Here is a 20,704-nt window from a genome sequence, read left to right on the forward strand (position 1 = left end):
TGTCAAAAGCAAAGTCTCAACAAACATGGACCACGTATCGCATCAGTGATATCGATGAAATCATTGCTCGTGTGATGTTCGTTGTGCTTTTGGCTCTCATCAGGGGATCACGTCAAGTGCTAACTTGCAACTGAGCTCTCATAGTGGGTCAAAACAAGACGAATCGCAGCTGTATTTCCCTTCCTGCATTTCTGAAAGTGGTCAGATGTACAGCTGAGAGAACGAGGATAACATCTCATGGCCGCATATCAAGAACTTGCTCTCAACGAACAACTCTTCGAAAGTAAATCACCCATGCCTTTAGGAAGCTTCTTGAAGAGCCCCAAGTTGCTCGAGATTGCCTGTGCCCCCGCGCTTAGTCTCTTCGACATACTTCAGCTGTAAAATGTGGCGGTACGTTCGATTTACTAGGTCATTGTCACTCCTGTTCCCGGACGAGCTGTCAGATGAGGCCTGGCACAAATCTCAGCTGTATTGAGATCTTGTCCATCATCGTTGTTCAACCCACTTCGATCGTTGTGCACGGATAATTGCTCGACCAAAATGTACAAAATGGTATAGAACGGATCATAAGATTGGCAGGAGCTGACGTCCAAACCCCATTGTCGCGTGGGGTTTTGACACATTCTTCAGTATGACTGAGTGGCTCGCAACGTGGCAGCCATGCTCCCCTTGGTCTTTCCTGGGATGCAGCTTCCTATTCTTCGCATCCTCAGACATTTCCATCCCTTGACCTCTCCAACCATTTACATTCATACACTTTTTCGAGCATTCAAACTCGTCACAAAAGAAAACCAGCCTCCGTCGCTTCAGCAGAAATGAACAACCTCGAGGGACTGCCGATGCTCCAGAAAACTCACGACCTTTGGTACAAGATTCACGTCCTGCTTTACGACTTATGCAACATCGCCACCGACCGCACATCAGAATCCCGCACCCTTGCAACCACAGACGAACTCTACATCAGCGCACCATACTTCACCCCCTCAGAAGCCGCCCTAATCAAATCAACGCAAATTTTGCCACCAACTCTGAGCGAACTCCCAGAATTTGAGGAACTCGAATACGATGAACCGGAGAGTGAGACTGTAGGAGCTGTCCCGTTGCTTTCCGATCCCATCACCATCGAAGAAGCTATCAAAGGCTGTTTGCAGAATTTCTTCGAAAAGCGTAGGGCTAGTGGAGATGCGAGACCATGTGGTCCGCATGATATGGGTCCGATATATCTTGCAGCGTTTGGGATCGCAAAGGAGGAGTTGAAAGATGAGAAGTTCTTGAGTCGCTTGAGAAGGAGTGGGTTGCCTGGTTTGGAAGAAGAAGCTGCAGGAAAGAAGGATGGGCAGGTGAAGAAGGGATCAAAGAAGGGCTCAAAGAAACGTTGAATATTTGTTATGTCTATTACACTAATTGGGTGCAAGTGTCTCTTGCGCAATACCATATGTGGAACCTCTTTGAACCACTTTCCGGTCGCAGCGATAACAGGAATACGCGTGATGTATGTTGAGATCAAGTCTGAGCATGATGTGTCCGTGGGTAGAGATGATTCGACGCCGCCCAGCCAGGTCATAGACTGCACAATACTACTGTGCTGGAGAACAGTCATCCTATCGATTTTTTGATTGATACATAAATGGATGAGATATACAGACTCAATACACATCCGACGGTTAGCGTGGGAGTTCACTTTCTTGCATAGCAAGGGTATTTGGCCAATAGCGACGCTTGCCAAGGTCGACGTAAGCAGTGTTCAAAGCTCACACTGACTGTCGGATGCAGCTACAGTCTGTACCTACAGGTCTACCACCAAGTTTATGGGGCCTAGTTTAAGAAGTAGGAGACTCGTGTGAGGTCGAGAAGACTCATATCATGCTTCCACAGGCGCCGATACATATAATCTGCATACGATAGGGTTGTATATACTTTGTGCATTTGACCTCACTACATTCTCTTCGTATTATAGTATACGATAGCCTATGGTATATCCACTCCGGTTAGGTCAAGCTTTATCAGCTGGTTGGTCAGGAAATGCGTATACCAAATCGAATCGCCGAGAATATCCTTCTGACCCTGACCCGGAGGCTGGCCAACAGCATAGCCAAAGATACCACTCTCGCCATAAAAAGGAACAGTAATTCCTGGAGTATCTAGAATGACACTAGGCTCGACTACAACGCTCAAATTGCCAGTCTTTGGGTTGAGCACGCCCAGCGTGTTCTGCAGGATGTGTGTTGCCCAGACGTTGCCTTTCAAGTCTTGTGCGACTTCCACAGTCTCCGTTGAAGCATTGGGCTCTTGGTATACAGATATGGCTCCAGTGCGTGTGTTGATGCCTGAGATGGTGGAAGAAGTCGTGCAAGCGAACCACAGAGTAGTGCTGCCATCTTGATTGACGGTCTCGGCACGCACAACTAGAGGCTGCAGGGCGTTCAACGGCAAGTCGAACTCTTCAATCTCGTGTGTATGTCTGTCCAGACGACCAACTTTCGATGCGCCGAACTCCAGAAACCAGATTCCGTCATCGTGCTGCGAATAGTAGATACCAAGAGGATTAGCAAGCAAGGTAGGCACTGTCCAAGAAGTGAACTTGTGTGTCTTATAGTCGAACTTGGTGACCTGGTTGCCAGTCGTTTGGGTGAAGTATATGCCATCAGGAGCAGCTGTCAAATCATTGAGCGGTTGAAGATTGCCTAGGATACTCAAGAGTAACGGTGGAGGTGTGAAGACGACAGTCTCGCCGCTATGCACATCGTGACGGACGATTTGGTTGTGAGCACCATTAGAGAAGTACATGTAACCATCATAGCCAGTGCGTATGGCGCAACTCAGGAGTTCGAACTTTGCGTGGCCTGGTAGCGGTAAGGTGAAGTTGTCCAGTCCTGGTATTGTAAAGGGAATATCGTATTCAGTAAATTCGCCTGTGTTTTGGTTGAAGCGTGCGATCTTGTTGGCGAAGAACTCTTGGACGTATATAAAGTTGTCCGGTCCTATGGAAACGTCACAGGGTCCTGAGATGGCGGTAGGAAGCTGCCATGAGGTGAATGCCGAGTCAGGAATATTAAGTTGATGTTGATATGCTTTCGCGCCTGCCACAGTGGCAGCGACAGCTAACACCTGCAGTTGATGTTTCATCGGAGGGCTGAGTAGCGTGAATAACAGACGATGCTCTTCCTATTGCTCAAGTAGAAGTTAGGCGGCGGGGTCTAATAAGTGTAGATGCCAGCCGCCAATTCATCGTCATCCATATCTGAGGCTCATCAAAAAGATTCATGGCTTGCCGCAGATGCTCAATGCCTGCGCTAGACCGAGTCCGCGGTCCTTGATCGCTCAAGATGATGCGAAAATCTCGAAGAGGGTAGCAAATGGAAGCCGATCTGCGGTCAAACTGCCCCGCGTCGGGGCTGGCAACCGTGAACCATGACAAGGTACCACGTAGATCTCTAACCATTAGGTCATAGATGGCCATATAAGGAAAGCGCAATGAATATTGCGTTCACGATGATACATCTTATGGTCGCGTTAACTTCTAGCATAAGGCTGTGCCGTGCTGCGATCGATCCACAGGGCCAATTCAATATTCCCGCCTCGCGTGAGACCAGTATTTCCTTTGGCGTCTTATATAAACCTTTCCCATCGTAGGGGGAGGAGACGAAGGCGGGCAACAGTATCCGGACTTTCGAGTTGATATCTTCTCAAGAGTATCACTGCCTCAATTAAAGAAGGCACGCCAAGCTCGCACAACAGCTGCAGCCTGCAGTCTTCCTGTTGGCTTGACAACATGGTAGGCAGCGATATGTTCTGTTACTTAGTAGATCTTAGCTGGATCGCTGCTTCTCTTGTCACTTTTTCTTTGTTCTTCACGCAACATGAAAATCCTTGAATTCGTCGAATTTATGGGCAGCATCTCAGAACCACCTCTGTTCGCCTACAGCATCGTTGTCTATTCTGAAGGCAGTCAAATCTTTACTGCCCGCACCAGAGCTCGGCTGAACCGCAAGAATGATCTCGAGTCTAGCGAGCTCGAGCAAGTGGCACTCATCCCGGAGTATGCTTTCCAACCAGCATTCTCGGAAAGGTTCACACGAGCAATATCAACGGATCAAAGCTTTGTCAAACGACCTTGCTTGAGCTCCTACTCAACCATCGGTGTCTCTCCCGATACCAGTGTTGCAGAAGAGCTACTGCAAGAAGTCGAGGTGTGCGAGATGCTCAGACGTCATCCGCACCCTAATATCGCAGTATACAATGGCTGTGAGATCGAAGAAGGCAGAATCACTGGACTGTGTTTCCAGAAGTACACAGAGTCGTTGCAGCGAAGACTCAATCCGGGACATCTAGGCAAAGGCATGTTTGCCGCATCATCACAGCATTTCGATCATGAATGGTGCAGTCGTATCATTAAGGGCGTCAAAGATGCCTTATACCATCTACATACCCTTGGTCTCGTTCACAATGACTTGAACCCGGCGAACATCATGCTTGACACCAACGAGTCACCCATATTGATCGACTTCGGCTCCACCAGAGCCATTGGACAGAGTCTCGAGGATGTTGGTCGCACGCCCGGATGGTACAACTTCGATGTCAAAACGGCCGAGACAAGTAACGACCTCGAGGCTCTTACCGAGATAGATGCATGGATGAGGGGGAGAACGTCTGATCTGAAGTTTGATGAATGATGCGCGTAAAAAACTGGGTTCAGTACACGCAATACTTTGGGAATAATACGAGTGTTACTGCTGCTTTTTGGTATTGACTCAGAGGCGGCAAAATTCAAGAAAGCTTGATATCTGGGTAAGGTCTCTCAATCTTGCCAGTAAGTAGCTCATCGACAAACTCGGTGTATGATTTGTATCTGAACTCCGGGTACAACTCGTTAGCGGGAACGTATCCCAAGTATCTGGCGTTCTCTGGCGTATTGTCGCCTCGCACGTATTTGGTGACGGCATACTGTGCTGCTGCTAGGAGGAATCTGTTGGACCTGTTCTCAAGATCGGCTGCGTATGCTGCTTTTCGTGCATCGAGTCGATTCTGAGCTTCGGTATCACTGATCTGTGCTGATTCTTAGCATGATTCACATGTCTTCTCAAATGCTTTGTTACCTCGACAAGCTCCAGCTTCTCTCCGGTTTTGTCCTCGATACAGTCGTGAATCTCGTTTTTGCTCATAACATCTCCATACGCGATGACTCTTTTGTTCAGAGTGCGCTCATCCTTGATGATTCTCGCAACCATTTTTCCAACGTCTCTAGCGTCGATAAGCATATTCGGCGTGGACCCCCCTGAGTAGACGTCGTTCAATGGCATGAATATAGCGCTGTCGAACCTGCCACTTGGGATGCGAGGAATACTTGCTTGATACCAGAAGCCAACGTCAATGATGGTGAAGCCTAGCTTTTGGCGAAAGACGTGGTCGTGAATTTCCTCTTTCACATCTCTCAGAGCCGATATTCCTCGAGCCGACGGCGTGCCGAAATTGCACGGCAGGAATCGTTTCACACCAGCTTTGACGGCAGCATCTATGAGGGGGATTTGAAGCTTCATTGACGCTGGAGACATGCAGCTGATGACGGTATCGATATCTTGCAGCAATGTGATGAGTTCCTCGATAGGGTCATCCAGCTCAGCCGTCACAGTAGCGATCCCACATTCTCGAATTTGTTGTGCACTGGATTTTGATGCCGATGAAGATCGGATGAAGCACTTCAAGTCCTTGTCAAGGGTCAGACTTCAGTACAATTGTTGAGGCTTGCTTTTACCTACAAATGAATCGTCGTCGATCAAGGCATTGAGAATATGTCTGCCAGTCTCGCCGGTTGGGCCCACGAGCAGTATGGTCTGCTTCGTCATCTTGATGATTTTCTCGTTGATCATGAGGATGATTGGAGCCTTTATATCTTGAAAGTCGCTAAGCAGCTGATCGAGGTAAGCGGAAGTCGGCCTCTTTGATACAGCCATCCGGTAATCTGGCAGCGCTGATGTGAGGCACAATGTGACAACGGCACATGGTAGGGAGTCCGAGAAATCGGGATAATCGATGATCCGTTTGAATATCGGACCTTCTTCGTCCGAACGGCTTTTCTCCCGATTCCGTACGCTGCTCACTAAGCAGGCCTGTACACCAGTAGGATTCGAGCGATATGCTTCGGACAAACTAGGTCAAGATATGCTTTGCTCAGAGACGCTTGATTAATGGCAAGAGGGTATTGTACAGTGGGAAGATCTGCCTAGACGTACTCTAGTCTCATCGTTCAGTGCCAGCGGTTCTGGACAGGATGCCTTCGTTACCACGCATCACATTCTCAAAGAATGCTATGTCCATTCCTAGCACCGACCAATCGTCGAAATTGGCAGCAACCTCCGACACAACCTGGTCTTGCTGCATGAAAAACTCGTTCGGACATGCCTGTAAAACACCCGTCATGCCCTCATGGACGGATGCCTCCCCCGAAGATTGTCCAGATAGTATGGGAGGCTCCGGAATCGGACTGTTGACACGAAGTGATCCTATCCCACCAATACTTACTCCTCCCGACAAATCTCGACCTTCTTCTGCCCTCAAAGACGCCACAGCTGCGACCCCTCCCTTGGATATCTTGATACCTCCAAGGAAAGGCGCTCTCATGATAAGCAGATCGCGTCCAGTCTCGTAGGTCTGGGAGCCCTGATGCGACGAGCTCTCATCATGCTCACGTGCAGCTTCCTGCTCAATTATCAATAGATCCCGTAGGAGTGCCACACATCTGACCACAAGCATATCCTCTTGTAACTCAGATACGAAGGGCATGCACTCCAAGGCTCGCTCGACCAGCGCTCGATCAGACAATCGCTGATGGACCAATAAATATTCTGTTGCATGGCCACAGTGACTCAAGGCGTGTGCAAGCATTAATGTCACTCCAGCGATCAAGGCCATGAAGTCGTTCATACGACAAGACGATGAGATGGGATTGAATGTTTGCAACGCAATCTCGCGGCTTAGAATCTCGCGGCTAGCATTGACACATGCAATTTTGGAGTATGTTCTCTGTGAGGCGTGGCTCGGGCATAGCATGTAAGGCATATGTAGCTGAATGACCAGAGTATAGTAAGAGCTATGGCTGAAGGCTCGGCGAGTCTCATTGAAGGCCTCCACAGAGTCTCTTGCCAACTCTGCAAATTCTGGGGGCCGCCAAAAAGCTGTTGGCATTTGTCCGGCAAGTTTGATCAATGCTCGATCAATGTCTTCGGTAAGCTCCAAAGCCTGCTGCGATGAGTCAATCTGATTTCGTTCGAGAACTCTTCCAGCAGCATTTCCAATAAGTACGTGCAGCCTTTGGCCCGGAACGGCGTCATTCGTGACTTCTTGCAGTGCGATATTTGCACTACCCGTACTCGTGGGGAGCCCAGATAGTAAAGAGGTTATGCGCTCCATGTATATGATACTGTTCCACATAATCTCAGAATCAAGGTCGGTTCGATCGTCCAAGCCTCTTAGTTGATGAGGAGCACGTCTATGCAAGCCAGCCAGTTGCGCGGCCATGACAGCGCGACGCATAGCTATCCAAGCTCTTCGCAAGTCGCCACAGTCCATGTGATAGATGGCTTCCAGAACAATGTTTCCTATGCCTTCCAACGATCCCAGCAAGGATTCGTTCGTGGTCACTGTTTTGATCGCTGACTCTGCAAGATCGGCCATGATGAGATGGTGATGCTTACTAAGCTCAGATATCTGTCGCAAGGGAGAAATGCATTGCAAAGCCATCGCAAACAGTAACATCTGTCTTGCTAATAAAACGAGATTCGTCTCGGGACGCAGAAGATTGGGGATCTGAGCGCGCATGTTCGATAACTTGACCGACATTGGGAGATGTGATTTGTAGTTGAGCTGGTAGCATACCTCCGGAGAGGCTCTCATTAGATCCATGAGCACTTCGACATCTCTTCGACTAGGAAGGGCGCGAAGAGTTCTTGCGTGGTTACTGAATATAGTCGCGGTTCTAGGGGTGACGGATTGGTTGATGTTGGGGTTGATGGCATAGGCACTGTGGTCTGCGGATTGGGTGATTGCAAAGTTGATCCCTCATATTGATGGCTAGTAAAGTGTCCCCGTTCTTTATCAGTACTTGCCCACAGAACAGAAGTTAGATAGCGAACCTCAGTGGTACCATACAGGGCAGTTGCTGGCGTAGTAGTGCGGGATGTTCGAAGAGAGTTCGATGGTGTATTTCGACTGATAATATCTCTCGTTCCCAGCTGTACCTCCGCGTTGCTTTGGTCACATGGTAGGAAGTCACATGTTGCCACGCCTCTGGCACTCCCTGTGCTGAGACGAGTATTCGAGTCCTCAGGGACTGATTGACTGGTACACGCCGAGTCCCGTCTTTCGCACGAAATACACCTAGCATCTCCGGACGATGCAAATACACATCTTACCTTTCTTCGCCTGCATTCCCGGCAGCTGTGCGTGCCTTTCCTGACCTTGCCGTGCTTCGCTGTATGTTCGTGTGCTTGAGGCCCCATTTCTTGAACTGTACGTTACACCTACTAAGAACGTTCATTCTATCGCATGTCTCTTGGGGAGGCTGCGCCGCTGCGGGCATTGTTCTGCATTCCTCCGTGTCCGGTTGTACCTGCCTCGGTCGTGCTTACTAATCACATGCTTGACCGAATCTGTCTTGGCAACTTCGGAGTCAACTCATCACACAAAGCTCCCTACCTGTGTAGTATACGAGTAGTCTAAGGACGCGCCATCCAAACGTGCTCGACCTCGATGTCTTGTTCATAGGCTGTCATGTTTATCGATGTCTCTGTGTATGCCAAAAGATGATCGAACCCGAAATTCATGATGATCTCGGATGAATTGGAAGGCGGGTTTCGGACGAACGACCAAACATCAAAAGGTGCTTCGCAATGTCCGATGTCTGAGGAGTTATCTCCAAGTCTCGATTGCTTCTCGGTCGGTACATTCTATTCGTCCTTGACCGAAGTCATGATTGTTGATATAAGTGCTACCACCCTCAAACTGTGACATTTACCTATTCTAGCTTTCAATCCTGGCACCCCAACCTAGGTTACCACGAAAGGTCTTTCTTAACTGCAAAAGTCACGAGGTCGACCACTGGCAAGCAGAGATGTCCGAACTCAAAGAAGCCCCGATCGAGGTCACCAAGCCTGAAGAAGACGTATTTATTGCAGATGAATATGTACATGGTACTCGATTGATCGCTTTAACTATATCCCTCATGCTCGGCATGTTCTTGGTGGCGCTCGAAAATGTGTGTCCAAATTGCTACTTATCGTCACGATCCAACTAACATCCTTACTAGACGATCATCGGCACCGCTATACCCAAAATTACCGACGAGTTCCATGACCTGAACAAAGTGTCCTGGTACGGTGCGGCATACTTTATGACTTTTGGAGGTGGTCAGTTTACCTCGTGTTGATTCCATATGCATTTTCTGACATCCGATACAGAGCACAATCCCCCAGCGACTTAGCAGCTTGTTCCAAGCCGTGTATGATGATCTTGGACGTCTTTGCTGACCATCATAGGGTTCCAATCAACTTGGGGGAAGCTTTACAAATACTTCCCACTCAAGCTTTGGTTCCTTATCGCTATGCTAGTCTTTGAAGTTGGGAGCCTGGTTTGTGGAGTAGCTCAAAATCCGACTACCTTGATTGTTGGCAGAGCAGTTGCGGGTGTCGGCGGCTCCGGAGTCGCTGTTGGTGTATTCACAATGCTTGGGTTTGCTGCGCCCCCTGAGAAGCGTCCCCAACTTCTAGGCTTCACGGGAGCAACATATGGCATCGCCGCAGTTTTAGGTCCACTTGTCGGCGGTGCTTTTACAGACAAAGTGACATGGCGTTGGGTTAGTCAACGACCATCCCTTCATGTTGCTGATTACTTACAACACGATAGTGTTTCTACATTAACCTGCCCATAGGTGGGCTGGCAGCTCTCATTGTCTTCATCTTTTTCAGAGTCCCTCATACCGCCAAGCCTGCGCAAGCATCGATGAGGGAAAAATTACTGCAACTGGATCTCGCTGGAGCAGGTCTCATGATGGGCTTGATCGTCTGTTACATACTGGCGTTGCAATATGCCGGTCAAACGCATCCCTGGAAGAGTGGTCAAGTCATTGGACTGCTGATTGGCTTCGTCGCTATCGTCGCAGTCTTTATATCCTGGGAGATTTTTCAGAAAGAGCGTGCCATGATTGTTCCACGGCTGGTATGTGATACGCCGGTCTACAGCATACATGGACAGCTAACTGATGTGATCGCAGTTTATGAAGCGCTCCGTCTGGGTAGGCTCTGTCTTCATGTTCTTCTTCGGCGGCGCGTATTTCACATTGCTCTACTATCTTCCGATCTACTTCCAGAGCATCCACAACACTAGTCCCATTGGATCTGGTGTCAGAATGCTCGCACTAATAATACCTTTGACAATCGCTGCTATCTTACAGGGCTTTGCGTTGTCTAAAATTGGCATCGTGCCTTTGTTCTGGATCGTTGGCGGTGCGATAGGCACGATAGGATGCGGTTTGTTCTACACAATGGATGCTCACACCTCTGTTGCCAAATGGATTGGCTATCAAATCCTGGTTGGTTTTACCAGTGGCTGGACTTTTCAGGTCGCTATTGCCAATGCGCAGGTTCATGCCAAGCCTGAGGACTTATCGCAGGTCTCTGCCATCGTCAATTGTGAGTCAAGTTCTAATGGCCATTTCCAGCTCATTTACTAATCTTTCGTAGTCTTCGTCACCATCGGTGGCTCTTTCTTCATATCTGCAGTACAATGTGCTTTCAACAATCAAGTGATCAAGGAACTCGTCAAGAATCTGCCCGGAACCTCGCCAGCGATGGTTCTTGGAATTGGCGCAACACAGATACGTCAGGAATTCACGGCCTTGCAAGTCCCCATCGTCCTTGATGCGTACATGGTTGGATTGAAGGCCGTCTTTGCGGTCACGACTGCCGCTTTTGGCATATCCACATTCATTGGCGCTTTCGGCAGTTGGAAAAGGCTTAATGAGGACGAGATGAAGAAAGCCGCTGGTGGTACCGCATGATTGAGGATCTGGACCGACCACACAGACGTCGAAGCAAGGTATCCAGTCCCAGGAGAACAAAGAAGCATTGATCTGGAAGTTGTTGAGAAAGCGCGGGTATGCGTGAGGAGCAGTGACATGATCATGGAGGCTCCAATGATCAGCCAGACTAATCAAGACTAAAAGAAGATATCAATTCCATGAATTACTGCAAATAGAGAGCTTGTCCTCGGTATCACATCACACTGGTTGGCAGCGATCGAGTTGGCAAACCCTGTCAGACCTCCTCACCATTTTGTTCCCGAGGACTTCTGAACGTCTTCAACCTCGTGCTGTGTGACTAGAGTTCACTATCCTACAAGCTTGTGTTGGTGTGCGGGAATACCGCTCAAAAAAGCAGTCTGTGCCTTCCTAGATCTGGACTGTAAGCGCTTTCTCGCGGTAAGCGCCTGTCTTTCATTCGTCAGTTGAGACGTCATCTGCACTGAATTGCAGCGACTCGCACATCCCATGGGCCATCCCCTCGCCCTCTGGTGCTAATCATCTGGCTTTGCACCTTTCCCCAAACTCACACCTTTCACTAGTGATATATCGGCCTCGATCTTGACGTTCGCACAATGTCGAACAAAGCGACCACTGCCTCTTGCTCAGCATTCCGGACTCTCGATTCTGAAGAAGTCAATCTACATAGCTTCCATGATCACCTCGTCAACTCTGCTTCAATAATTGCTCTCGTGGGCGCCGGCCTCAGCGCCGCCTCTGGTCTATCCACATTCCAAGGCATCGGCGGCCTCTGGCGTTCGTACGATCCAACCACGCTTGCCACGCCGGAAGCTTTCGCCTCTAATCCAGAGCTCGTCTGGCAATTCTATTCTCATCGGCGACATTGTGCAACGTTGGCCCAACCAAACTTAGCGCATCACGCTCTGGCAGAAGCTTCAAGACGGAAACCTGGACTTCTTACCTTGAGCCAGAAGATTGATGACCTGAGTGAGCGGGCCGGGCATCCACAAGAACAGATTTTGCATCTCCACGGGTCACTATTCCAATCCCGATGTGTGGATAGCCAAAACTGCGGATACTCGAGATCAGGGATGGCGGAGAGTTCACAGATGCAGCGAACTCGGGATATCTCTGGACCTTACACTTCCCCAGATCCACCGTTCCAGACGCTCCCTACCTGCCCGAACTGCACCAGACTTCTACGACCTGGCGTCGTGTGGTTTGGCGAACCGCTTCCGAGGGAAGTTCTGGCAGGAATTCGAAACTGGTTCGATTCGTGTGCGAAGGTAGACTTGATGTTGGTGATCGGGACGTCGGCACAGGTCTATCCAGCAGCCGGCTACATCAACGTGGCCCGTCTCAAAGGTGCAAGGATATGCGTTGTTAATACAAACAGGGACCACGAGTCCAATGAGGGTCTGCATGAAGACGACTGGTTCTTCCAGGGTGATGCAGCGGTGATATTGCCAACACTTTTGCAACCATTTTTAGGGTTGCAGGGGTCCACAGAAAAGCATGTGAGGCCTGAATAAATCATGTTCAAGAGTGATTTTCTGGACAAGACTACTTAGTGCTTACTGTAACCAGCCAGACCCTGAACAACCTCCAAGATATTCCAACTTTCGTAATATTCATAGCCATCACGGCACCTGCAAATCACTCCTGCTCGCTGATTCTTTGTAAACGATATTCATAGACTTCACGGATCAGGTTGCACCAGGATCATCTTCGACTACTAGTACTTGTGTTGGACAGAGGTACGTATGCCGACTAAGACCGAGTGCTCATCGATCATCTTGTAAGTGCAAGGTCGAGTTAAATCTCTAGCATCCAGAGTAGATTGCTGTGAAAGCTGTTAGCATCACATCATCAATAAGTCCAATAACTCGTGATAACATACCGTTAGCGTAAAGAGCGTAGGAATCAGCGTTAAGAACAGCACGGGAGCTGGAGAGGGAAGTAGCGGCGCTGTAGCCGTAGCCGTTGTCCTCAGTGCCGGGGCTGTAGACACCAGGGGCGTGGGTCTCCTCGTGGAGGACGGTGGTGGCCTGGTCCTGAGCGTGGCAGGAGCCGGTCAGGCCGGGAAGATCGCTGAAGAAAAGGGGGCAGTAAGCGATGTAGTTGTTGGAGGGGAGAGTGTAAGCAAGAACACCAGATGAGCAGCCACCGTAGATGTCAGTGCCTGTTGGTAGAAACTTGTAAGCTCGTGTTCTTCCGAAAATCATGGGAAGAGGTCAAACATACAGTAAGTGCGAGTCTTGCCGCCAGTGGTAGAAGCACAGTCAGAAGCAACAGCTCTGAGACGAGCAGCAACAGTGTTGCGAGTGGTAGACGAGGTGGTCTTGAAGTACTCCTGGAACTTGCTAGCAGAGCCAGAAGTTGCGGCAGTTGCGGCAGCAGTTGCCAGTCTGTTGCAGTTGCTCAAGGCAGAGCGGATGGCGGTCAACTTGGTACCGGTGCAATCGCTTTGGATGGCGGTACGCTTCTCGAGCTTGCTGACGGCGAATTCAACCTTGGCAGCCTCGGCAGCGTCAACATCGACGGAAAGTGTGTTACTCGAGAAAGAGAGGGCACTTCCAGACAGAACAGTCGAGTTCAGCTCGGCGTAGGGGACAGAACCGGCAGCAAGGACACTGTATGCTCCACTGGTGGAAAGCTCGTAGAGTTCGGCGAGCTCGACTTCGACTTCAATAGTCTGACCAGCCATGAGGGGCTTGAAAGACTCCTCGGTGAGTTGAGTAGTAGCAAGACGCTGCAGAATACCAGTGAAGGGAGCCTTGGCAGCTAACTCATGCTGTTAGTGGGTGTGACTTGAAACTTGATGGCCCAAAATGTCTTACCAGTAGAGGTGACGTGGAGTTTGTCGACGGGGGCCTCGTCCAGGAAAGTTCCCTTGTAGAAGAGGTTGTAGCTGACATCACCGTTGTTGGTTACAGCAGCCTTGACCTTGGTGTTTCCGAGGGGAGTCAAGGTGACATCGAGCGGAGAAGCTCTCTTGTCGAGATCGATGACAGTGCAGCTGGCAGTAGTTGCCAAAGCAATGAGCTGAGAAAGAGTGACCTTCATGATGAAGAGATGGTAGCGAGAGCGATGATAGTGAGTGAAGTCGTTGTTGGAATGAGATGGGATGGGATGGCATAAGAAGAGGAGCACACACCTACTTATACTACTGTCTGCGAGATACCTGTCAGAGGCTTCGCCAGTATTCTCTACACCTCAATGCCCTCCCCTGTTAGCATAGGCGACCTCCTATGATCACCTTGCGACTTGGGAGATTAGTCCAAACCTTGCCATTGGCTTACTCCAGTAGGTCAAGTAGTCCACGATATCAACATGCAGTCCAAATATCATGCAATTGATGTGGCAGCAACAAGGGCTCATGCAACTTACATGCTGTGTGGAGAAACCGTCGAAGCATAACGATATAAATTCATCAACATCAATCTGAGAGAGCCACCAATGGGGTGTCTTGCCTTCGTGTCGACCGCAGTTATGTCTTCTAGACCATGAACATGGTTTGGCTTGGCTGCATTATCTGATAGATCGTTTAGCGTTTTGTAGCAATAACATGTAAATCTTTCCGGAATGGATTGGGTAGCGAATCTTAGATTCAGTATAACTCGTACAAGAGGCTTCAAGCGATTGGTTCAGACCCTTTCTGGAAGGTGTCGAGAGTATAACCTGGAAGGTTTGTGATTAAGCGAACTGCAAGTCGATGATTAACTACGGACGTATCCAGGCTTTATTCATGCTAAGAGGTCCACAGAAGTTCCAAGCTTACTCCACGAAGCCGGCATCAGAGAGGGGTACAGAATTCCGGTCCTCTAGCACATCCGACCTTAGTTTCTTGGAGGACGGTTCAAGCAATGGATCCAGGGGTAACGGAAGGCAATTGACACTCACACAGTTTCATGTGCCGAGAAAAAGACCGTGGCGGGAGACAGCACATGCAAAGACAAAACCACATGGCGTTCGACATCAGTGCGAAATGGCTCGAATGTATCAAGGTTCATGCAAGAGATCAGAGCGTAACCACCGCGTGTCGTTCTAGACGAGCTTTTTAGCAGCAAAATTGCATTCGGTAGTCCAATGTCGATTGGATGGCGGCGTGAGTGCCAGCACCAGCGGACTGTTACGCGATAGATGAGTGGGCTCACTGGTAAAGGCATGAAGTCGAGATTGAGCTGCGGAGCTGCAACATGGAAGACATTCAACGGGTCGGGCCTTGTCCGCCTTCCTCTTTCAGCAGCCCACCACTCGAGGCTTGATGTTCCTCGACCGCCACCGTGAGTCCTTGAAGCAATGCCAAGTAGCGCTTAATTTCTCGGCGACTTTAGTGCTTGGCACTCCTCCCTCCGAACGTCTCAAGTTGACGAGGCACATACCAATGCTTATAGAGCCTCGGCACAACGATATGACAGTCTCCTACAAGCACTTATCGCCATTGGATGCGGGGTCTTCTATGATCTTCACCGCGCTGGACAACCGAGAGGATAAACCTTACAGCTCAGTGTGACCTTCCACTTCCGTCTGCCTGTTCGTATCGATCATCAGGGGAGATAGGATCATTGTTTCCATGTGATTTGTGAGTCACGATCGCCTGCATCCCAACACTGTTCTTGCTGGATGGCATGGTAAGACGATTGTTCACACCTTACTCCAACCTCCCGTCCATGGCAGCACGAACAGTGATTGTCTTCCTCCTCTGTTCGATCTCACTACTCCTCGTTGCACACTCCTTTGGTGCATTGACATCCTACTCCAACATGGCACCATCATCTGCTCACGAGCAAGGCTCGACTCAAGATCTCAAAATCCGAATTTCGTCCGACTCGTCCTCGTCCGTTCTCAAAGTCACCCTTGAGAATAAGAGCTCGACTCAAACGTATTCCGTGCTCACCTGGGACACACCTCTGGACCCTCAAGCCATGAACCTCGGTGCTCTTACGCTTGAAGATGTCGAGAGTGGTGATGCGATCCCAGGACCTGGCATGAAGATCAACAGGCAGATGCCTCCTCCCCGGGATGCCGTGGTGGAAGTTCGCCCTCAGTCCACTACTACAAGAGACGTCAACCTGGGTCTTCCGTGGATCCCAAGTGATGGAAAGGTCTACCGAATCCAGACACAGGGATCCTGGAAAGCTGTATGGGCTAAGCCGGCAGCGCAGATCTCAGATGAAGATCTTGAGAAGATGGCGGGTGATAGCCATTTGAGCAAAGACATCCATAGTGAGAGCGCAGAGATCAAGCTGGAGTGAGCAATACCGACAGCTCAAGAGAAGTGGAAACGGGAGTGTGGTAGGGAAAGCAGAAGCCGAGAATCGACATCAATCAATGGGCACATTTATACACACAGCATCACCAAATGAGATTCTTGAGACATTCTCGGACTAATGCTCGAAATTCCTTTTTCACATATGCTAGAATCTGTCATTTCTAGCCATCTCCTACGGTCATGCCTGAGGTTGTTTGTTCCGTAGAAATGCACAATGTTTTCAACACCAGTCTAGCCCTTTGATGAGAGACGCTGACCATCACGCTCTCAGTGGAGGCTACCCCTGAAGTTGCTGAGTTTGTGCAATTCTACAGCTACACGCGTGACCAGGAGGCTACATAGGTGGTTATTCAGACATTTCCACGCCACCAAGTTATTATCTGTTCTCTATATAATCAGTTTTGGAAACGAATTATACACATACGGCCACAGTCAGCTGAAAACTGGGCATCCCGTCCGCTCTGCCATACATAAGCAGTTGAACGGCAGATTAGTACTACGGTGGGTGACCACGTGGGAATCCCTGCTGCTGTATGTTTTGCTTTTGCTCCACCGAGCCTACTTCTTCTTTGACGAATGGCTAGTGTATACAGTAAGCGGTAACGACCTCTGATATAACTTGAAAGGAGTCTTTGCGTGCGGATGCTTTGGACACAATTCGAATCTTTTTGTGGCATGTTTGTGCTCTGAGGTCAAAGATCGTACTCTATCTTCTGTACTGCATCTTCATACCGCTTTTCGAGGGCTATCATAACAACCTCAGCGCAAGTGATCTGTACAACATGGGCCTGACTAAGTCTCTGCATACCACTCCGTGACTGCACGCTATACAAGGGGTAGCTGCATCCGACATTTAGCGTGCGCTTTGAACACTGCTTATATCGACCTTGGTAACAAATGTCATTGGCCAAATACCCCTGTTAAGCAAGAAAATGGGCTCTCACGCTAAATATCGGATGTAAAAACACCCTGTAGACAGACCATACGATTAGCATGATTGTGACATCCTTTCGATCAAACCGACGAGACCCCCATGTCAAAAGGAATCATCTTAGTCCGTATGGTTCGTTCTTCCGCATTTGCGAGTTGCAGACATTGTTGAATAAGGTACTATAATACGTTAGTTGAATCTAAGATTGCAGCTTCTTTAGAAGAAGAGGTGTGCTAAATTGCTAGGCGAGCAAAAAAGAAAAGGAAAGATTGTCCTGACACCCAACGAAGAAATACTCATCTCAAGAACGAATTCGTTTGTTTCAGATAGCATGGCCTTGATGGGACGAAGGAGCTAGCTACCTCCACTACGGAGTCATGTGTCACTCTCCACAAGCCAGACGTCAGGGTTGGGAACAGTGTCAAGCGAGCGTTTGCATCTGTGAGCCTGTCAAGACTTGGTGATAACCTTGATGATGTCCTTGGTGGTAAAGATTGTGACGTCTAAATCATCAAAGGTGATGGAGACTGGGGTCGCTTGTAGGCCTAGGACTAACAATAGTAACATTGCATCCTTCCGAGATCCGACCGAACTAAGCCACGACTGTATATTATTCGAATCCTACAGCGTGTTGTTTCCGACTAATGGTAGATCAGGCATCCAACAGCTATAAGGAAAACAAAAGCAGAAAGTCTCCGTCAACTTCTGAAGTCATCAGCCCCCAAGAAAGCCAAAATACATCTCCATCGCAATTCACTCTTACGGCATCTACCACTACATATCTCTATACCGCAAATCGTCAACCACAACCACCAAAACATTTACAAAAAATGGGAAGCTCAAGTTCAAAACCAGAGTACATCGAGGTGAACAATTATCCGGACCATTCCAACAACATGAACAACACATACTCGAACTACCCCATTGTCAACCTTCCCCAAACAATGCCACAACGACCCGAAGAGAGAAGACGCTTCAGGGATTCGAGATTCGTCGACTTTTTGGAAGAGATATGTCTCTGCTGTTGGTTCGAGAATACTTAAAGCCTTGTCATTACAAAAGACGAAAGATTCGATAGCATTTGCTTCATCCTCACTGTGTTTTGTTAAACCAAGCACTTTTTTGAAAGTCAGCGAATGAAATAGCAAAGTCCTGGACGGACGGACAAACGCAGCGGCGTGGTCATTTCCTTTCCTTGTCCTCTCCTACTGGACGAGCATGCTCAGGAGTCCGAGATTCTTTGCTCCTTTTCTTTTCTTGCCTTCGGATGGCTGCTGAGCTGTTGGTAGAGGGGCGGTATAGACCTGAGGCGGTGGTGGCATGGTGCTCATGGCTGGTTGTACAGGTCTACTGTTATACTGGGCTTCTGGCTTCGAGCTTGTAGAGCCCATGTTTATGATGATGTATGATAGAAGAAAGAGAGGAGTCAGAACAAGTGTGAGACCTGGGGGTGAAGAAAGTGAAAGTTGGAGGAATTCGCAAGAAATTATAGCATTGCTGTACGTTGCGTGATACGTTTGGTTCAAACAGAAGCAGTCCTACTTGATCTGCAACTATTGAGTGAAAGAGTATACCTGCATGTGTGACGTAAACGTAGGGTATGTAGATCGAACCAGAACCGAGCTCTCAGCTTGCCAAGTTGTCTTTCAAACCGACCATCAAAAAGCAGGATGGGTTTCCACATGAAGACAGTGTCCAGTGAGAGCAAGAAGAGATATGCGCTCTGAGTGAATAGTTACTCGAGCTTTAGTACCATCTTGCCTTTTGATAGCCAGTTCGATACGCCGTCCAGCTCCGATGATTTCGGTTCGGGTGCATTCTGTGTCCCCTACATCTTACGAGAGGAGTTCTCGTGTTTGCCCAATCGAGAAGGAAGGAGCAGAAAACACTTACTGCATTTGGCTAGACTGAGTGTTCCTGCCTTTTTCAGTAGGAACATCTGGCTGGTGGTTGCATTTCGGAGTCATCGCTAATATGAGAAGGATTCGAACATCCGCCACGGTTACGTATAAGCTTCGTCGAGCTCAAAGGATGAGACGAGATGGTACTAGGTCATATGACATTCGTATTCTGTCCAATCAAGTGTTAACTACATTTCAAAATGTACAGTTCCAAAGTAATGTAGGTCCAAGACACATATTCCAAGCGTCATGAAGACATCGTGTCCATGCTAGAGGTCAACTCTTAGGTGGAGAACTGGCTCAAAGGCCCATTGGGATGCAACAACACCTTGGTGTAGCCATCGATTCTCTTGTCGAACTTGTCATAAGCATCGACAGCCTCGTCAATGTCGACTTCGTGAGAGACGACAAACGAAGGCTTAGCGCGGCCAGAGATGATGAGGTCGCGGAGTTGGCGGTTGTAGGCCTTGACGTTGCATTGGCCTGTACCGAGGAAAAGACCCTTTTCAAAGAGCTTGCCGAAGGAAATGAGGATTTGTCCTTTGGCAGATTGTGAATCAGGAGCTCCAGGGTCCTGTCCATGTATGTTAACATATGATAGGCTGATATGAAAGTAGGGTATGACTTACGGAGGGAACGTAAAGTCCCGGAATACCAAGACCGCCGGTAGCTCTGGTGACGCGGATGAGTTGATCAAGGACAATGTTAGGTTGTTCCTTATTACCGCTCTTGTCCACTGCTTGGTAGCCGACAGCATCGACAGCGCGGTCAACCATCTCTCCACCATTGAGCTTGATGATCTGGTCTACGGGGTCACTCTTGGTGAAGTCAACGCCCTCACAGCCGATCTTCTTTGCAGCATCCAATCTCTCCTTGACTTGATCCACAACGTAGACCTTACTGGCTCCACGAAGGACGGCAGAGTAGGCGGCCATCAGACCTACGGGACCAGCACCAAAGACTGCGACGCTGTCACCGGGTTGGAAACCAGAGAGTTGGAGACCGTGCCAGCCGGTCGGGAAGATATCAGCGAGAAGAGCAAAGTCGGCCTCGTTCTCGGTACCAGGAGGTAGAATAAGAGCATTGAAATCGGCATATGGTACGCGAAGATACTGTGCCTGACCTCCTTGGTAGCGACCCATGGCTACGTAGCCATAAGCACCACCTGCAAAGCCAGGGTTGACACCTTTGTGAATCGTGAGAGCTGTGCTTCTTATAGTTGTCATAGCGGCGGGACTTACCAGTACAGAAGGCAGTCTTGCCCTGCTCGCAGTTTCTGCATCTACCATCGGCTACGTTGAAGGGAAGCACGATACGGTCGCCTTTCTTGAGCAGAGTTACTCCTGAACCAACTTCGGTGACGATGCCCATGTTCTCGTGGCCAAAGACCAGACCTGACTCTGCAGCTGTTCGGCCTTGATACATGTGCAAATCACTACCGCAGATAGCTAGGATATGGTCAGTACTGGTTGTTTCGAAGCCAAGATCAAGCTGATATATGAGTGAATCCATGCAGTATCGAATCGAGAGTTAATGGGTGGATCGGAGGGAGCAAGAACACC

The 20,704-nt window shown here is 49.1% G+C and overlaps 11 protein-coding genes across 11 annotated transcripts; 5 read left to right on the forward strand and 6 right to left on the reverse strand.

Moving 5' to 3' along the window:
* Positions 1-818: 818 nt before the first annotated feature.
* M438DRAFT_332352 (uncharacterized protein) lies at positions 819-1,382 on the forward strand (the record flags this gene model as incomplete). The annotated part of the gene is made up of 1 exon (XM_029903496.1): positions 819-1,382. The coding sequence occupies one exon, from the start codon at positions 819-821 to the stop codon at positions 1,380-1,382; it is 564 nt and encodes a 187-aa protein (XP_029764064.1).
* Positions 1,383-1,900: 518 nt separating this feature from the next.
* On the reverse strand, positions 1,901-3,309 carry M438DRAFT_343003 (soluble quino protein glucose dehydrogenase). Its single transcript, XM_029904885.1, has one exon. The coding sequence runs from the start codon at positions 3,127-3,129 to the stop codon at positions 1,972-1,974; it is 1,158 nt and encodes a 385-aa protein (XP_029764065.1). The 5' UTR covers positions 3,130-3,309; the 3' UTR covers positions 1,901-1,971.
* A 554-nt stretch (positions 3,310-3,863) lies between these two features.
* On the forward strand, positions 3,864-4,676 carry M438DRAFT_332354 (serine/threonine-protein kinase; the record flags this gene model as incomplete). The annotated part of the gene is made up of 1 exon (XM_029903497.1): positions 3,864-4,676. One exon carries the CDS (start codon positions 3,864-3,866, stop codon positions 4,674-4,676), a length of 813 nt encoding a protein of 270 aa, XP_029764066.1.
* Positions 4,677-4,770: 94 nt separating this feature from the next.
* M438DRAFT_332355 (isoflavone reductase family protein) lies at positions 4,771-5,846 on the reverse strand (the record flags this gene model as incomplete). The annotated part of the gene is made up of 3 exons (XM_029903498.1): positions 4,771-5,049; positions 5,100-5,708; positions 5,760-5,846. The coding sequence occupies 3 exons, from the start codon at positions 5,844-5,846 to the stop codon at positions 4,771-4,773; spliced, it is 975 nt and encodes a 324-aa protein (XP_029764067.1).
* A 394-nt stretch (positions 5,847-6,240) lies between these two features.
* M438DRAFT_362720 (uncharacterized protein) lies at positions 6,241-7,674 on the reverse strand (the record flags this gene model as incomplete). The annotated part of the gene is made up of 1 exon (XM_029907600.1): positions 6,241-7,674. The coding sequence occupies one exon, from the start codon at positions 7,672-7,674 to the stop codon at positions 6,241-6,243; it is 1,434 nt and encodes a 477-aa protein (XP_029764068.1).
* A 1,057-nt stretch (positions 7,675-8,731) lies between these two features.
* Positions 8,732-11,286, forward strand: M438DRAFT_312846 (MFS general substrate transporter). The gene is made up of 6 exons (XM_029902531.1): positions 8,732-9,253; positions 9,305-9,401; positions 9,534-9,850; positions 9,901-10,212; positions 10,268-10,685; positions 10,737-11,286. Exons 1-6 carry the CDS (start codon positions 9,110-9,112, stop codon positions 11,051-11,053), a joined length of 1,605 nt encoding a protein of 534 aa, XP_029764069.1. The 5' UTR covers positions 8,732-9,109; the 3' UTR covers positions 11,054-11,286.
* Positions 11,287-11,649: 363 nt separating this feature from the next.
* Positions 11,650-12,567, forward strand: M438DRAFT_266268 (DHS-like NAD/FAD-binding domain-containing protein; the record flags this gene model as incomplete). The annotated part of the gene is made up of 1 exon (XM_029900093.1): positions 11,650-12,567. The coding sequence occupies one exon, from the start codon at positions 11,650-11,652 to the stop codon at positions 12,565-12,567; it is 918 nt and encodes a 305-aa protein (XP_029764070.1).
* A 291-nt stretch (positions 12,568-12,858) lies between these two features.
* M438DRAFT_403200 (uncharacterized protein) lies at positions 12,859-14,102 on the reverse strand (the record flags this gene model as incomplete). The annotated part of the gene is made up of 4 exons (XM_029909641.1): positions 12,859-12,878; positions 12,936-13,217; positions 13,280-13,819; positions 13,876-14,102. Coding segments are annotated over 4 exons (1,069 nt in total), but the record flags the coding sequence as incomplete, so codon positions are not given.
* Positions 14,103-15,449: 1,347 nt separating this feature from the next.
* M438DRAFT_343007 (uncharacterized protein) lies at positions 15,450-16,550 on the forward strand. The gene has a single exon (XM_029904886.1). It carries the CDS (start codon positions 15,709-15,711, stop codon positions 16,291-16,293), a length of 585 nt encoding a protein of 194 aa, XP_029764072.1. The 5' UTR covers positions 15,450-15,708; the 3' UTR covers positions 16,294-16,550.
* On the reverse strand, positions 16,500-16,963 carry M438DRAFT_134327 (uncharacterized protein; the record flags this gene model as incomplete). The annotated part of the gene is made up of 1 exon (XM_029898845.1): positions 16,500-16,963. A coding segment is annotated over one exon (258 nt), but the record flags the coding sequence as incomplete, so codon positions are not given.
* Positions 16,964-19,425: 2,462 nt separating this feature from the next.
* Positions 19,426-20,654, reverse strand: M438DRAFT_266662 (GroES-like protein; the record flags this gene model as incomplete). Its single annotated transcript, XM_029900127.1, has 3 exons — positions 19,426-19,716; positions 19,772-20,328; positions 20,384-20,654. 3 exons carry the CDS (start codon positions 20,652-20,654, stop codon positions 19,426-19,428), a joined length of 1,119 nt encoding a protein of 372 aa, XP_029764074.1.
* Between the last annotated feature and the right edge of the window lie 50 nt (positions 20,655-20,704).

The sequence above is a fragment of the Aureobasidium pullulans genome, assembly GCF_000721785.1.
Source record: "Aureobasidium pullulans EXF-150 unplaced genomic scaffold scaffold_3, whole genome shotgun sequence".
NCBI lineage: Eukaryota > Fungi > Ascomycota > Dothideomycetes > Dothideales > Saccotheciaceae > Aureobasidium > Aureobasidium pullulans.